The sequence below is a fragment of the Haemaphysalis longicornis genome, unplaced genomic scaffold (assembly GCF_048455015.1).
Source record: "Haemaphysalis longicornis isolate Haplotype H1 unplaced genomic scaffold, Haemaphysalis longicornis Haplotype H1 scaffold_1, whole genome shotgun sequence".
NCBI classification, from domain to species: domain Eukaryota; kingdom Metazoa; phylum Arthropoda; class Arachnida; order Ixodida; family Ixodidae; genus Haemaphysalis; species Haemaphysalis longicornis.
Genome location: NW_027526203.1, coordinates 120,574,142 through 120,592,375, shown reverse-complemented (window position 1 = coordinate 120,592,375; position 18,234 = coordinate 120,574,142). Strand labels below are relative to the sequence as shown.

Genomic DNA, 18,234 nt, shown 5'->3' with positions numbered 1-18,234 from the left:
CTGTGGAGAATGCTGAAACTCCAGGGATTAGATGGTGAGTTAGTACAGTTCCTTATAGCAATCTATAAAGACGATAGAGTGCACCTTACTTGGGAAGGACAGAAATGCGCCCAGCAGGTCAACATCCATCGGGGACTGAAACAGGGATGCCCTTTGAGCCCAATACTGTTCACGCTTTACATGGCAGGGTTAGAAAAGAAACTGGAAGAAAGTCAAGTAGGGTTTAGCCTAACCCATATGCTGCAAGGCGAAGTGGTACAACAGCATATTCCGGGAATGTTATACGCAGACGACATTGTTCTTTTAGCTGATAACCAAACCGATATGCAGCGGCTAATAAATATTTGCGGCCAGGAAGCCACTGACCTCGGGTTAAATTTCAGTGCAGAAAAATCAGGAATAATGGTTTTCAATGACGCTACCACCGACGTAGTGTCTATCCAGCAAGGCGAATTACGTAGAGTGAAGGAATATAAATATTTGGGAGTGTGGATAAACGAAGGGGATAACTACTTAAGTACTCACGAGGAGCAACTTAAGGTTAAGGGAAAGCGAAACGCAGCTATAATGAAGCATAGAGCTCTTTGGGGGTATAACAAATATGAAGTAGTAAGAGGAATGTGAAAAGGAGTAATGGTTCCGGGTCTCACGTTTGCGAATGCTGTACTCTGCTTAAAATCAGACGTTCTATCAGGCCTTGAAGTAAACCAGAGAACGGTAGGACGTTTGGCCTTAGGCGCGCATGGAAAAACAACTAACGAAGCAGTTCAGGGACATATGGGCTGGGCGTCGTTTGAAGTTAGAGAAGCTCAGAGTAAAATATGCTTTGAGATGAGGTTGAGGGCAATGGATCAACGAAGGTGGGCAGCTAAGGTTTTTAGGTACCTATACTTGAAAAGCGTGGACACGCAGTGGTTAAGAAAGACTAGAAGGCTAACGATGAAATACGGAAAGAACAGTGGGGAATCCAAAACAGCCAAGGTAACCAAAAAACAGGCAAGGCAGATTGAAACGAATAAATGGAGGGAAAAAATGGAAGCTAAAACGTCGTTAGAGATGTACAGGGCTGAGAAGATGAACATCAGGAAGGAAAATTTCTACGATAATTCCCAGGGCAGTGCTTTGCTTTTTGAGGCTAGAGCAGGTTGCCTGCGAACTAAGAGATTTGTGGGGAAGTATTCACAAAATGATGGGGTATGTGTGGTCTGCGGAAAAGAAACAGAAACTATGCAGCACATAGTGTTAGAATGTGAGGGTATCCATCCAAATCTACATGAAGGGAATATTGGGCTTTCAGAAGCCCTAGGATTTAAGGGTATCAGACAGGAAATTAACTTCAAGGCTGTCGAGGGGACGAAAAGAAGATTAGAATGCTGGTGGACGAAAAGCAGAGAGGGGAATATTGCCTAGTACAGTTACCACCTGTAACAGGGAAAAGAGAGTATTTCGGGCCTAATAAGCTTTAGTGCCTGCCCTAAGCAGCGCTAGTATTAAACCAAGAGTGTAAAACATCGTTATATTAGTCCTTTTTGGTAAGATGACATGTCATCACCCCGATTCAAAGGGGAAACCAATAGGAATCATCATCATCATCATCAAAGGCGCTCGTAGTGGAGGCTTCGCCGCACAGCCGAGGAGTGATTAAACGAAGCCCGACGGCCGTCGGATTCGTAACAGCAGCAACGTTACGGACTTATTTCTCCGAGATAGTCACCGCGAGGGGAACGCAAAGTCGACGCCCATACCGCGTGTGGGCTGCCTACAATATGACGTGTCGTTTGGTCAGCCCTGTACTCTGGCTGCAATACCAGGAGCAATGTACTATTGCAAAATATTTCCGAAGGGGAGAGGGTTGGTGAGAGCAGTTGAGAGAACGCGTACGCGGGAAGCGCCGAATGGCACTGACGCGTTTCCAACAAGTGGTCTATGGGTTTATTCCTCGAGGGTTTATTGCTCCAAACAGAGGCGTGGTTCGCGGGACGCGGGTAATTCTTTATCGGCGGATGGAACTGCTATATAATGCTGGTGATATTGTATGGCAGCTGCTAATAGGCACCTCGTCTTTCTCGATTATTTTACACTTTCTCCCAGCCGCGGGATTAGCGCCCCAAGATGCTGAAACTAAATATTTTCAGCAGTCATTTCGCGTCGCTGCCTTCGTTGCACCCAACAGCAACAGATCAAGTTCATTAAGCAGTCCATGAAACAAATTGATGCCATGTCCGTGATAGTGGCACAGGAGTAATCCATATACTTAGGCTGCCACTAATGCTTCCAAGTCTGTGGCGCACCTGATCTGTGGAATCAGACCTTTGTTAGAGGTTCATTTGGAGGGTCGTCTGTCCTGGGGAACCACCTAGCAGTTCTCGCCTAACCTCGATTTGGCATGCATGTCGTACGGCTTGTCGTCGTTGAAGGACTTCATGTACCGGTTGGATCTTTCTATGCGTGTAGCGATCCTTTTCCATGGGGCTCCCATTTTCTTCCTCGTTTCCCAATCAGTCGGCAGTTGGTCAGGTGCCTTGGTGGAGCCTTTTTTAGGGTACTTGCGCCTGCTCGTCGTAGAGTTACCATGCTTGGCCGTCGTTTTGACGTCGACCTCTTCACATCTGCACGTTCTGTATTTGCCGACACAATCCCCTCTGAAGCCGCGCTGCTGTGGTTACGACATAAACGTGAAGGCCCGGTAGATGAGTGTGGGGCTCTGTTGATATGTAGGAGGTTATGAAGGGGTTTGTGGTTCACGTTTCCTGCTTATAGGCCTTCATGTGGTCGTTCGTTGCACACTGAACTTCTTTTGCCGCATAAACCCTAGGCAAACAAGCAGTCTTTTCAGGCTCTCCCACTGCAGTCTTGTTGCTCTGGAGACAAATTGGAGAAAGGTCCTTTTTTGGGAGTGAAATCGCTTGACCCAGCAATAGAAATACCTACCTCCTTTTTACAAACTAATGCATCCGTTTTTTCTCTGAAGGAAGCAGCTCTTTGGGTGACCCGGCGCTCCGTACCAGCTTCGTTTAAAGGTGCCACAAAATAACTCTTTTTGTTGAGGGGTCACTGCTCTGCACTACCGAGTCATCATTGTTTACGATACGAATGTATTCTTCTAGTGCTTTCCTTACGATGTCATTGTTGGAATGGTTTTGCAAATCTAAAAACAATCTGTCCATTCTAAATTTGGTTAACAGGATTGAAGTTTCAAATTCATCGGAACTTTCAAAATCTTGAGTTTTTTAAGTTAACAAGCTCTTCTTTTTCAGGATTTTTTGTTTTTCGATTAGGCTCGCTTTAAGTAAAATCAGCTTACCGAATGATGGGCGTCTTGGCGTTCATCTCTGCTTTAATGTCGTCAATGAGTGCGGTGGTACCGCTTCGGGTTGGGCTTCGTCGTTTGCACAGAGCCTCCATGTCCGCCCTCCACGTCGTTATTGTCTGTGGGTCGTCGATAATAGTAATGGTAGACGGAAGAACGAAGCCGTTTTTCCGCTGGTTTCCGCAAGGCGCCCGCCAAGAAGCGGTGACGTCGTTGAGGGTGTGGCGTCTTCAACTCCTTCTTGGTTCTTCTTCACGGCCGCCTGGGGTCACTCGTCACTGGTAGCAGTTTGGTCTAATACTGGCAGTCACTCACGATTGTCGTGGTTGTACGCACTCAATTCTTCAACTGTATATTCATTCAATGCTGGTGATGGCACCATTTTGTTGATGAAACAGAGGTGCAGGTGGCGGGACGTGAGTGGTTCCTTAATGGCGGATGAAACTGCTATGTAATTATGGTGATATTGGGAGGGGCAGCTGCCAATATCCAACCCATCTTCTCTAATTTTGAGCAGTACCATGTTGTTCGGAATATCCGAGAATTCAGCTTAGCCGAGTTCGTCTTAACGTGAGTGTGCTGTAGATATTGCAGTGAGGAGATGCAGTGACACGCATTCCAATCGGGGCACCCGTCCTTTCATTAGCTCATTAGCATGCACAAATTCGTGGGTACGCAGCCGCTTAATCGAGGACGTTACCATCATCTCTATTCGGTCACGCCAATTTGTCTCGAGCGCTGATCGTGCTGGTTGGAGATCGCACGCTTTGATTCCTGCACGCCACCCCACCTCACCTCTGTATCACACCCTCTGTATTCGCCCTCGCAGTAAACACCATTGCATTTGGTTGAGGGAAAGCCACACTACACCCTAGCCTACGAGCCACCTCTGTTCCCGCCACGTCTGTTCCTCGCCGATTCGCCCCTGCCGCACCGACGACCACGACGTCGAAGATCGGCTCGCCTCTGACGAGAAGGTGCGGACGCACAGTAGATCGTATGATGTTATGAAGTTAAATTGCGTAATTTTCTACCCGACCAATTTCACCGAACTGCGGTTTAGGTATCGCGGAACCGAGATAGACCTGTGTATCACTTTTAGGTCCAGCTTTGTAGAGGCCTTTGGCAAGCCTGCGGAGCGCAAGCTTCGCGCTGCGCTGCGCTTTCGAGGACGCCGTTGATCTCTGCAAGCGCGTGAACGCGTCAGTGCGTGAGCCCGAAAATATGGATAACATTCGGAAGGCATCGAGGAGGGCGCTTAACAGATGTTCCCTGGTAAAAACACGAAAATTGTTAGTGACGTCATTAGCTTGTGTCAGAGCTATGGCAAGCTGCGAAAACAGCTCGTTTTTCCTCGCAGTCGGCTCTCCGCGACTGAAGCGTCTCTTTCGGCGTTGTCATTCGATGACTCGTCAATGAAAGACCGCATAAAGGGCCTGGTGTGGGAAGACGTCGCTCGGCAACTTTCCTTCTACAGTTGACGGCATGCTGCGTGCCTGCCTCGCTCCTGCGTGCCTGCTTGCCTTTGTGCCTGCGTGCCTGCGTGCCTGCCTGCGTGCCTGCCTCGCTCGAGAAAATGTTCGGGGGCAAGAAGCTAAGGCTCTCTCAATCGCCTGTCAGCGAAACACCCCTCATGGCACCCCTTGCTTACGCTGAAGTCGTGGCCAGAGCTCCTAGCACAAGCCCGTCGATGCAGCGCCCTGCGCCGAGTCGCAATTTCCGTTCACCCGTGGCGTACTGCCCGATATGATTTACATGTAACATACCTGGCCACGTCGCACCTGCGACACCATTGCCCATAGAATTCGCCAGCCATAAAGTCAGCCTGCTGCCGAATCCCCGCGCAACCGGTCTCCACCCGACGAACAGGACTGATCCCCGCCTCTGCTCTTTGTCTCGGATGTGCCGTCGCCCCAGCTCCAAGCCCGAGCAAAACTGATCAGCGCAGTTTCGTCGGCAAAAGCTGCGTCGCCGTCAGATCACCGAAGTCCTGATCTTACCCTTACGAATTCGCTTATGGACACCAAATCTGCCGTATCCGTAACGCATGCAAACCTCTGCCCCAGAACAAGAACAGTCGCAATGCCGGTATCTGGACTTGTGCCTACGCACTTCGAGCGCGCAACATATTAGATGCAAGGCATCTCTTACACTCGGTCTGTCCCGCGTTGACCGGCGTACTCCGCACTCCTCATTACGCATGCGCAAACTCTCATCCGTTCTTCTCTCCGACAGCTGTGCGTTATGCGCTCTCTCCGGCTCATTATCATAACAACAGCTTGCGTGCTTCGCCTACGTTCGCATGTGCTCCGGCGCGCGTGTGCGCGCATGTGTGCGCATGCGCAACTTCCTCCGCTATCTCCTCTCCTTTAAGCGCGCATATAAAGCGGTGAGCGCTCGGCGCCCGTTCAGTTAAGCGAGCGCTTTCGCTTGACACAGTAGCTCGACTCCGCTTGACATTGCTCGTGCTTCGCTTGACGACGACGACTCCGTTGAATCTTCCAATGAAGACGGTATTTACGTACTTGGAACTCTACGTCTGATTGAGCATCATTTAAGGTTCACTACACTTCAACCACATTTGGGTAACCAACATAACGGAAACGCGAATTGAACCCCGTGAGATGCCTTGCATCACCCCAGGGTTCTCCTCGTGGGAATGTGGTGGAATTTTTATCCTTTCGCTTCGTGCACTGCCATAGTTGTCATCTAGGATGTGCAGAGTTTATCAAATGAAGCTGTCATTGATAACGCTCCTGCGAAAGTGGAATTGTTTTTCCAGAGTGAAGTGACCTCGGACAATACGTCCCTTTCTTCAAATCTCGTCGCAGCTGCAGATACAGATATTACCCCCTTTGTCCGCCATCGTTGTCCCCATGTCTTGTGCTTGTCCTTCCTTCTGGGCGATCTTCTTCACGCTTTCCAAAATCTTTTCACATCGCAAGAGCATCCCACTCCCATCTGCTCTTCTCTGCCTTCAATATGGCATCTCGACACTCGGGGCCTGCAATACCTCCGCATCGCCGTTCACGTTGTCCACAGGAGTGGGCCTTAGATGCGTCAAGGCTATAGACACCCATGGCATCACAGAAGTTTGAAGATTCACCTCAGTTTTCTCTCAGTACACTGACTGCTCCACTTTCTGCGCCGACATCAACAGTTTTTGTTCCCTTCCTAGACGCTTTGCTATCTTCCTCGCAGCGCGACAGCCTCATCCCATTGCTTAAGAGGTGTATTGGCTGTTTTAACTGCACACAAACCTCTTCGGGCCGCTCTTCACAGGCTCTTCTCCACATTTACAGCGTATCCCATACTCCGCCGCTGCAGCGACGATATCGTCTGTCACCCACCGCGCGTCGCGTTATTGATGCTCGCGTCAACGACATTTTATTGTTGCGACGTATCAATCAGGTCCGGGCGCGTCCAGCTGTCCCCGTGAGAAAGAAAGACGGCTCCATTCGATTCTTTGCAGATTACCGATCGACACCTCACCAAAATTACGCGCAAGGACGTTTATCCTTTACCACGGATAGGTAGCGCTCTGGAGCGTTTACAACGCCCCGAGTTTTTCTCTTCCTCAGATCTTCGATCATGCTATCGATGGGTTCCCATGGCGCACGCTGTTCGCCCCAAAACAGCCTTCATTGCATCAGACGGACTATATAAATTTAGCATCGTGCATCCTTCCCGCTGTGCAACGCTCCACCTACAATTGAGCTTATCATAGACAGGATTCTGCGGAAAATGCAAGATTGACAAGATTCTGCATAGAAGGAAGTGGAAAACATGTCTTCGTTACTTAAACGATGTTGCATTTTCTGGCGACTCCGAGTGGTGTCGTACGCAGGAGGGTGCCGCCAACTTTACACCACGAATGGCTACTTTGAGAGGCAGGTATTATGAGAAAAGTTTGACACGAGGTAAAACCACTAAAACATATCGCCTGACGCTAAAAAGCGATAACACAGATTCAGAATAATAATGCGGACGGGATCCTGTGATCACATTTGCGGGGACCGGGATTAATTCACGACCTCACTCCTCGTGGCGGGCTGGATCGTCAAGCGTCTCTTAACTGCACCGACGATGTGGAATTCCACGAAATCCGACTATGATCCATGATCCCTTCCCTGCGAACGCAGCGGGAAGGTGGCGTTCTTGCGCATAGTAGTACACCCACCAGCGGGGGTCACATTCCCGGTTCCAACCATTTTCGTTTCCGGGAAAATGTGCAGCGCAGAGTTCTTGCACGTGTTGGCAGAGGATGGCGGACACCATTTTTTGAGTGTTTGGCGTGAGCGAAGGAGCGGCAGCGTCACTGAGAGCATTTTAGGTTGGCATAGCTAGCTGTCAATCTCGAGGACATGAACGTGTTTAGATGGCACGGAAATGTACTGCGCATAATAAACGAACGAGGACCTTTTATATACATGCGAATAAAACTCGAGCTTACCGATTCAGAAGCAGGTCCTTCCTGACATTCTGACGTCATGGCCGCTACAGTGGCAACGTATACGAGAATGTTTTCACTGTAAACGAGGCGCACACGATGGAACAAATACAAGCGAAGATAGAAATACCACGAGAACATGAGAGGCGCAAAATTTCTCGAAGCTTTTTAGACTGCTTACGTGATTTGAATGTGGCGGCATTTTGGCTTCCCCTGGCGGTACTTACAAACCTTGTTCATTGCAACATAAATATGTCGTGGCATTACGAGCATGACAAGCGTATTCGAACCTTATGCTAGTAGATTTATTTATTTATTTATTTATTTATTTATTTATTTATTTATTTATTTATTTATTTATTCATTTATTTATTTATTTATTTATTTATTTATTTATTTATTTATTTATTTATTTATTTATTTATTTATTTATTTATTTATTTATTTATTTATTTATTTATTTGAATCCTTTCCATTCCCGAAGGCTTTACAGAAAGGAAGGGGGTTATACATTGTCAATATCAACGTCTAGAGCCATTGGCCAACCGACGTAAAAGTGCCCGTCTGAACTTTCTACACCAGCTGTATTTTAATAAACTGGGAATCCAGTCGCAAGATTACATAGCTAACAACCCTTGTCGAGCTTCTAGTCACAAACATAGCCGAAGTATTAAACCATTCTTTGCCCGTGCAGACCAATACAAAAATTCATTTTTTCCCAGAACTGTTTCCGATTGGAATGTTTTGCCAGAGTGTTCACCCTTGCTGTCATCCAATGTATAATGATTGCATACTTACCTGCTGATTATGTATCCCCACGTTCATGTATTGACCTTGCATCCGTACGCATGTCTTCAGGATGTGTACATCCCTCGCCTGCTTGGACCTCTCTAGGTGCGCAGTATTGTACAAATAAATAAAATAAATAAATAAAAAATGAGTGAAATGTTACAATTGTAAAAAATGGAGAGTTTGAACTTTGCAGGGTCGGGGAGGGATGCGGTGGCAGCGAAAGGCAGTTGCAGTGTTTGCTTGTTTTAAGAATGAAGGAATCACTGCAGTGGTTTAACGATGATCGAAACGAGGTGAAATGTAGGAGGTAGAAGAGAGAAGCTACTGTTTTAAAGATGAATTATAATGATAAATTTTATGAAAAAGAGAAAGGCGAGGGCATTCTCGACGAAAAGATGTCCTTTAGGTTCATAGTTCTTTGATAACTGTGACGCTGGCATGACGCGAATAATTACACAAATTGAATCATTAGCATCGTTACCATTGTTCTGTTATTAATACGCGTTTCATTGGTTTCGCCGAGACGCAAAGGAGAGCAACCATATGAAAATACTGTCGCAGTCGCCAAGAGCTGACCCAAGAACAAGAGAAAGAAAAGGTACCAACAGATACACTGGTAGGGGTCAGAACGCGGGAAAATCGAATTAAAATGAGCAAGCCGTCATTGCATTTATCACGAAAGAACCGAGAGGGGAGGAGAAGACCTTGAAAAATTGAACCCAGTTCTACCCAGTGTGATGTAGGCTGGAACAGCGGAGCTATGGGGTTCTCTTGTGCCTGCTCGAACGTCAGCGGGCGCTCTCCATGGAGCGGCAGCGTCCTTGCCGCGCAAATTCTATGGTTCGCAGAAAAGAAAAAAAAAAAAAAAATCGGCAGCTAAACGTTAGCGGCGCGAAGATGCCTCCCTTCTCTCTCCCCTAGCGGGAGAAAGAGGAAGCCGTGCCGCTACGTGACCACTGCGCCCTCCGTCGGTGGGTCTGGGAACAGCTGGCACGGCGGTTCCGCTACCCGTCGGTAGAAGACGCCGGCGGGTCTGGTAACGCCCCACCTGGAGCAGACGGACGAAAATGCTCCACCCAAAACAGCTCCCCGGTGAAAAGGATAGAGTGTTATTTGACAGAGGGGGATCGTATTTTGACGGCATTTGCAGCGAAGCAAGTAGACACGCATCAAATTGTTTTCTATCCCCTTTCAGGAGAGGGCGAAGACAATCATCCAAGAATTCATCGACACGTTCCACCCGCACTGAAGCGCTGTGTGACGTCACGACTGCACCCGGCCCGTGGTGTGGGGTCTGAAGACGACAACCACGGAGAGGTCTCCCGCAAGCTTTAGACTCTTTGCTCTAGGATTTGGTTAACAAGATTTTTTTTCCTTCTGTCAAATATTGTTTCCGGCTCATTTTTTTCATTAACCGTTCATTTTAGGGTTTAGTAACGCTTGGCGGCAAGCTAGTTGGTTGAACATCGTTTGTAGGAGTGCGCTGGTTAAAACACATGATAGACTAAAAAAAGATGCATACACTTCACGTAAAGACTGAACACTGACAACTGCTTATTAAAAATGGAGTGACAACATACAGTAACCTCTCGTTATAACGAAGTCAGCGGGACGACCAGACATTTTGTTATAAGCAGTGTTTCGATATCAGCGACAACTCGAGAAAAGCTGAAGCATTTGAGATTTAATTGCGCCACAGGTGTAAGCAGTCAAAGCACACTGTATTCAGTGAAGCAAAACTTTATTCTGGTGCAAAAAAGGCAGTGAGCTTTGGCTGTTTCAAGTTCTTGCTGGTCGCGATCAACCCCTGCTCCAATTTTGCCACGCCTTGCATGACTCTACGGTAGCCGCACATAAAAGTGGCAATGGCCACTTTTATACGGGCTTGCGTGCGTCACGGAACACTACGAGAATTTGGCGCTGGAAAGCGCCGCAAACGCAGTGGCTCGAGTTTGAGGTTGTGTTTCTTGAGCTGAAAAAATGATTAACCGCTTATTGCGGGTACACAGCACAATCATGAAAACTGACCGGTCTTGCACTAGGGCTTTGCATGATCACTGGGCATTTTTTTCCTGAGCTGTGCAGCCGTTAAGTTTGCGACTCAAGAGTTTTTGGGCGCCCTGTTGTCGAGGGCACTGCTGATTCTATGGAACAAATGTCGGTGTTCGCGCACAATCTCGTCCGCGCCACTTACCAATGTCTAGGAACAAAATTTAGTGGCACCCGCCGCAGTGGGTCAGTGTCTAAGGCGTTGCGCTACTGAGCACGAGGTAGCCGGTTCGATTCCCGGCCGCGGCGGCCGCTTTTCTGATGGAGGCGAAAGCAAAAACGCCCGTGTGTACGAGATTTCGGCGCACGTTAAAGATGCCCAGGTGGTCAAAATTATTCCGGAGCCCTCCACTACGGCGCGCCTCATCGCCTGCGTTGCGTCGCCGTGTTAAAACCCTACAATCAATCAATCAATTAGTTTGTATACATCTCTGATGTAGGCTACACTCTCAGTGAAATATTCCTTAGCAGGCCGTCCATTTGGATTCGCATGCCTGACATTCATACGGGGTTTCGTTAGGCTATGCAGGCTCAGATGCATGAACATGTCCAAAGGAACAGCCTATTCGTTGTCGGTAGGCAGGAAACGTATGCCATACGGTGTTACCGGTAATTCATTCTTAAATGTTCGCTGGAGAATGTCCCAATGGAACACAACCTCGGAACAATCCAAGAAAATGTGTTCCAGTGTTTCCGGCTTATGAGAAAGGGCACAGTCTACACCCCAGGGCACGAAAATTCCTTTTTCTTGCAGCCATGGTTTCAGCGGCAGTGTCCCGGTGTGCAGTTGTAAGAAGAAACGTTTAGCGAATGGCTTAACCGGCATCTTTTTAACACGCTTTAGGACATTTCTTGCCGAGCCCGCAGTGTCTATGGATCGGTAGACTGGAACCGGCAGTGAAATTTCGATGACGTCCTTATAAATACGTGTACAATGAACGTTTTGTAATAACCGCTTGACTGACAAGAAAGGGCAAAGACCACCTATGCGCCAGAGAGAGAGATGATGGCGCACCGGCCTAAAGCCGAACAAGGCTAAACAAATCAGAAATTAGGTCGTAGCTACAGCGTTATTCACCAGAATAAACGGCCCTCCGGCCCTTTCGAGTAGCACATGTGCGCTTCACATGCTCATTGAGCCCGATGGTGATATTTCACCTAATGAGAGGCCACTGTGGGTCACTCCACTTGTCTCGTAAAGGAGAGAGGACCTTCGGAGCTGCGAGACCTGCAACTTTTTCACTTTTCACCCAATGGAAAATGCGTAATTTCATACACATAAAAGGACATCGGCGACATTAACACTGAACTGTCTGCAGCGAGCACGAGTTCTTAGAAATTTCTGTGCGTGAAAGTTGGCCTCCGAAAAATAATCAAGAATCCAACTGGATGGCAACGTTTTGGGGTTATTTTTGCCGCCAGAGCACTATGAGCCCTACGAAGTGAAAAACCCGTCATTTAGCAGCTGATGGCAAAAAAAAATCCACTTGAGCGCGTAGAACATCGCTTCAAAATGGAGAATGAGAGAGGGATATATATATATATATATATATATAGATACGGGACGAGGGACTCGGTAAAGATACATATCAAGGTTGCAGTCGTCATTGCCAGTGCTATTCGGCTTTTTTCGAAATATTTAATAGGGCCGAATGACGTGTGCTTGTCACGTTTCTTTGATTCATTGATAAATAAGCGAAAATATAAGTCGAGAAAAAATCCGCCGTTTTTCCGGGAGCGGGACTCGAACCCACATCTCCGCATAACCGGTGCGGTGCGTTAACCAATTACGCTATCCCGCAGCGGCTTCTCTCTCGACTTGTAAAGCGGGGGTTTATATTTACAAGAGCTCTGAGGCCGGTCAACTAGCGCCGCCCCTCGACTACCGCGGGAGACGTAGAACGTCTTCTTTCCCAGCGGCCGCCACGTAGAACGTGGTCGGAGGTCGGGGTTAGCAATTGGCATATCCGAACTGCTGGAGCCAGTGCCTCGTAATGCATGTAGCAGAACAGAGAGATACGGGACGAGGGACTCGGTAAAGATACATATCAAGGTTGCAGTCGTCATTGCCAGTGCTATTCGGCTTTTTTCGAAATATTTAATAGGGCCGAATGACGTGTGCTTGTCACGCTTCTTTGATTCATTGATAAATAAGCGAAAATATAAGTCGAGAAAAAATCCGCCGTTTTTCCGGGAGCGGGACTCGAGCCCACATCTCCGCATAACCGGTGCGGTGCGTTAACCAATTACGCTATCCCGCAGCGGCTTCTCTCTCGACTTGTAAAGCGGGGGTTTATATTTACAAGAGCTCTGAGGCCGGTCAACTAGCGCCGCCCCTCGACTACCGCGGGAGACGTAGAACGTCTTCTTTCCCAGCGGCCGCCACGTAGAACGTGGTCGGAGGTCGGGGTTAGCAATTGGCATATCCGAACTGCTGGAGCCAGTGCCTCGTAATGCATGTAGCAGAACAGAGAGATACGGGACGAGGGACTCGGTAAAGATACATATCAAGGTTGCAGTCGTCATTGCCAGTGCTATTCGGCTTTTTTCGAAATATTTAATAGGGCCGAATGACGTGTGCTTGTCACGTTTCTTTGATTCATTGATAAATAAGCGAAAATATAAGTCGAGAAAAAATCCGCCGTTTTTCCGGGAGCGGGACTCGAACCCACATCTCCGCATAACCGGTGCGGTGCGTTAACCAATTACGCTATCCCGCAGCGGCTTCTCTCTCGACTTGTAAAGCGGGGGTTTATATTTACAAGAGCTCTGAGGCCGGTCAACTAGCGCCGCCCCTCGACTACCGCGGGAGACGTAGAACGTCTTCTTTCCCAGCGGCCGCCACGTAGAACGTGGTCGGAGGTCGGGGTTAGCAATTGGCATATCCGAACTGCTGGAGCCAGTGCCTCGTAATGCATGTAGCAGAACAGAGAGATACGGGACGAGGGACTCGGTAAAGATACATATCAAGGTTGCAGTCGTCATTGCCAGTGCTATTCGGCTTTTTTCGAAATATTTAATAGGGCCGAATGACGTGTGCTTGTCACGTTTCTTTGATTCATTGATAAATAAGCGAAAATATAAGTCGAGAAAAAATCCGCCGTTTTTCCGGGAGCGGGACCGGCCTCCGACCTCCCGACCTCCGACCACGTTCTACGTGGCGGCCGCTGGGAAAGAAGACGTTCTACGTCTCCCGCGGTAGTCGAGGGGCGGCGCTAGTTGACCGGCCTCAGAGCTCTTGTAAATATAAACCCCCGCTTTACAAGTCGAGAGAGAAGCCGCTGCGGGATAGCGTAATTGGTTAACGCACCGCACCGGTTATGCGGAGATGTGGGTTCGAGTCCCGCTCCCGGAAAAACGGCGGATTTTTTCTCGACTTATATTTTCGCTTATTTATCAATGAATCAAAGAAACGTGACAAGCACACGTCATTCGGCCCTATTAAATATTTCGAAAAAAGCCGAATAGCACTGGCAATGACGACTGCAACCTTGATATGTATCTTTACCGAGTCCCTCGTCCCGTATCTCTCTGTTCTGCTACATGCATTACGAGGCACTGGCTCCAGCAGTTCGGATATGCCAATTGCTAACCCCGACCTCCGACCACGTTCTACGTGGCGGCCGCTGGGAAAGAAGACGTTCTACGTCTCCCGCGGTAGTCGAGGGGCGGCGCTAGTTGACCGGCCTCAGAGCTCTTGTAAATATAAACCCCCGCTTTACAAGTCGAGAGAGAAGCCGCTGCGGGATAGCGTAATTGGTTAACGCACCGCACCGGTTATGCGGAGATGTGGGCTCGAGTCCCGCTCCCGGAAAAACGGCGGATTTTTTCTCGACTTATATTTTCGCTTATTTATCAATGAATCAAAGAAACGTGACAAGCACACGTCATTCGGCCCTATTAAATATTTCGAAAAAAGCCGAATAGCACTGGCAATGACGACTGCAACCTTGATATGTATCTTTACCGAGTCCCTCGTCCCGTATCTCTCTGTTCTGCTACATGCATTACGAGGCACTGGCTCCAGCAGTTCGGATATGCCAATTGCTAACCCCGACCTCCGACCACGTTCTACGTGGCGGCCGCTGGGAAAGAAGACGTTCTACGTCTCCCGCGGTAGTCGAGGGGCGGCGCTAGTTGACCGGCCTCAGAGCTCTTGTAAATATAAACCCCCGCTTTACAAGTCGAGAGAGAAGCCGCTGCGGGATAGCGTAATTGGTTAACGCACCGCACCGGTTATGCGGAGATGTGGGTTCGAGTCCCGCTCCCGGAAAAACGGCGGATTTTTTCTCGACTTATATTTTCGCTTATTTATCAATGAATCAAAGAAACGTGACAAGCACACGTCATTCGGCCCTATTAAATATTTCGAAAAAAGCCGAATAGCACTGGCAATGACGACTGCAACCTTGATATGTATCTTTACCGAGTCCCTCGTCCCGTATCTCTCTGTTCTGCTACATGCATTACGAGGCACTGGCTCCAGCAGTTCGGATATGCCAATTGCTAACCCCGACCTCCGACCACGTTCTACGTGGCGGCCGCTGGGAAAGAAGACGTTCTACGTCTCCCGCGGTAGTCGAGGGGCGGCGCTAGTTGACCGGCCTCAGAGCTCTTGTAAATATAAACCCCCGCTTTACAAGTCGAGAGAGAAGCCGCTGCGGGATAGCGTAATTGGTTAACGCACCGCACCGGTTATGCGGAGATGTGGGTTCGAGTCCCGCTCCCGGAAAAACGGCGGATTTTTTCTCGACTTATATTTTCGCTTATTTATCAATGAATCAAAGAAACGTGACAAGCACACGTCATTCGGCCCTATTAAATATTTCGAAAAAAGCCGAATAGCACTGGCAATGACGACTGCAACCTTGATATATATATATATATATATATATATATATATATATATATATATATATATATATATATATATAGCAAATCAGAATAGGAAATGAGGGGCTCGTTGAAAATAAGACAGAAATGAAGTTTGGCAGTCAAGAAAACCTCGGAGGTTTTCTTGACTGCCAAACTTTATTTGTCTTATTTGTCTCATATACTTGTCTCAAGCGTCACCCTCAAGCGTCAGATACACTTCTAGTAAATATAAATAGCCCAGAAAGTGAAGGAGAACACAGTCGCCCAGATAGCCGAATTGGTAAGGCATTCGAGATCTAATCGAAAGGCGTGGGTTCGGTCCCCACTCTGGGCGCGTGTTTTTCTTTCTTTCTTCCTTATATTAAAAAAATCTCTACTTCATTAACCATAGTAAAAAATAGAGCCTAACCACACCCCTTTGCCTCCTTTGGCGTTGTAGACTGCCGACCTATGTTTCTGTATATAAAATAAGGGTTGGCAGTCAAGAAAACCTCGGAAAGCAAAGGGGAGGTTGTGGTGGGTTGTAGAAAGAGATGCAGAATTTTTGAGTCGAAAAGAAAGTGGTGAAAAAATGCCCGCCGGGAGGGATCCGAACCCACGACCTCCAGAATACCAGTCTGGTGCGATAACCACTACGCTACCGGCGGGGCTGTTTCCTTAGCACTTTCTCGGGTATTTATGTGAAGGTATTTTTGTTTACTGCACTTGGGGGTGGTAGCCAGCGCCATTCGGACTACTCGGGGTGAAGGGGACCTTCTTTTTAACCCCCGGGCCGTGACTCGGGTGTCTACAACATGTCGAGAGTGGTCGACCAGCGTTGAACCCTCTTAAGCTCCCGTTGGCACCAAGACTGCCAGAACAGAGGCCCTCGCTAAGCATGTACGAATCAGAAAATGGGGAATGAGGGGCTCCGTGAAATAAGACAGAAAATAAGGGTTGGCAGTCAAGAAAACCTCGGAAAGCAAAGGGGAGGTTGTGGTGGGTCGTAGAAAGAGATGAATTTTTTTAGTCGAAAAGAAAGTGGTGAAAAAATTCCCGCCGGGTGGGATCCGAACCCACGACCTCCAGAATACCGGTCTGGTGCGATAACCATTACGCCACCGGCGGGGCTGTTTCCCCAGCAGTTTCTCGGGTATTTATGTGAAGGTATTTTTGTTTCCTGCACTTGGGGGTGGTAGCCAGCGCCACTCGGACTACTCGGGGTGAAGGGGACCTTCTTTTTAACCCCCCGGCCGTGACTCGGGTGTCTACGACATGTCGAGAGTGGTCAACCAGCGTTGAACCCTATTAAGCATATATATATATAGAGAGACCATTAATTTGGAACTCTGGTTTTAGGGTGGGGGAATGGCGGTGGCACATTGGGCCGCCACGACGTCTAGAGCCCCGCGTGTGACCCGTTGTAGGCGTTCGCGGTCAGAGCACTCCAGAGCCTGTTCCCAAGGGGCAGAGAAGGGTGCCCAGTGTACAACAATGAACAAAAACTTTCAACAGGCACAATACACTCATGGCTCCAAGCGCCCGCGACTTCTGGCTCCAAAGTGCGCCAGCGGAAGCCGTTTGTCTTCCTGGTGTTCGTCTGAGACTTGCGTCGTCTCTCGCGATGTACAGGGCTTCGCCGTGGGGTGTACTCCAAGTTTCTTCTTCGTCTAAGAGCTGTTGACCATGCAAGTGCACAAGCAATGTCGAAGTGCACAAGCCGTACAATGCCAGCGAAGGCTTTCGCATTTCAGCCACGTTAGTAGTGTTAAGAGCCACGATTCTTTTTATTTTTTCTTCTCGCGGCTCGTGTTTATTCACTTTCGGAAGGAATACTTCAGCCATATCGAGGAAAGCAAAGAAGTGTAGCTAAAAACGACCAGCTATCTTTCTTTAGCGCTTGTCCAGGGTGTTCCTCCCCTTCGTCCCGTTATTTTTTTGCGCTATGAAGATGAATCAGTACCAACTAGCCCGGTTTTCTGTATACCCTACTTCAGTTCAGCTATCTTTCTTTCTCGTGTGTGTGTCAGAGTGGCCGTTTGTTATAATATGTTCATTGCAATCTCTAGAGTGTGGGGCGGAGCTCCGAGGATAGTATTGGCCGCAACGGACCTCAACCTACTTCCCTCAAACGCAGATTCCTCCAATATTAGGGGAGAAATTAACATCATCAGGGATAAAGTCAGCCTTTCCGAATAGTCTTTAATCCAGGACCTCTTAAGGACGGCCGGCTTGTCCGGAGAAAACTGTATTCTGTTCGCATAGCCCCCGGAAAGATATTTGTTTCCGCGAAACGAAACCGGCTTGGCATGAAACTTATGATTGATTCAGTCATGACTCCAAAGTAATGCTCAACGGCGTCATATACTAGCAAACTATCGGTGTCACGGAGGAAACAAATGGCGTCCGCTGTCACCTGGAGGTTCACACGAAATATAAATATGAACGTTAAATATTCTTTGCCTCTCCGCCCCCCCCCCCCCCCCCCCAATTGTCCAAGGCGGCGATTTCTCCCATGACCTTAAAAGCAATCTTTTGTTCAAGCAACAGTAATCCAACCAAAGTTCATTTGAGGGCAGCCGTTCTCGTATACAAGCAAAAAGGAGACAACGAAAATATAGTTCAATGTAGCCAACCTAAGCATTGCTGGGAAGACCTTGATAACTTTTAATTTTGCTTTTGGAACATTGGAACAGCGACATGGCCTGTCGCAGGGAGCTGAAGGCAAATGACAATTTATTAAACGCTATATAGAGAACAAACAATATTGCAAAGATGA

The 18,234-nt window shown here is 48.2% G+C and overlaps 1 protein-coding gene across 1 annotated transcript in view; it reads left to right on the top strand.

The window, feature by feature from the left end:
* LOC144165696 (uncharacterized) overlaps positions 1-9,917 on the top strand; it is a 57,299-nt gene extending 47,382 nt beyond the window's left edge. Inside the window, exon 9 of the mRNA XM_077695502.1 lies at positions 9,748-9,917. Coding sequence (XP_077551628.1) covers positions 9,748-9,801 — 54 coding nt within the window. The 3' untranslated portion in view covers positions 9,802-9,917. The remainder of the gene's footprint in view (positions 1-9,747) is intronic.
* The last annotated feature ends 8,317 nt before the right edge of the window (positions 9,918-18,234 follow it).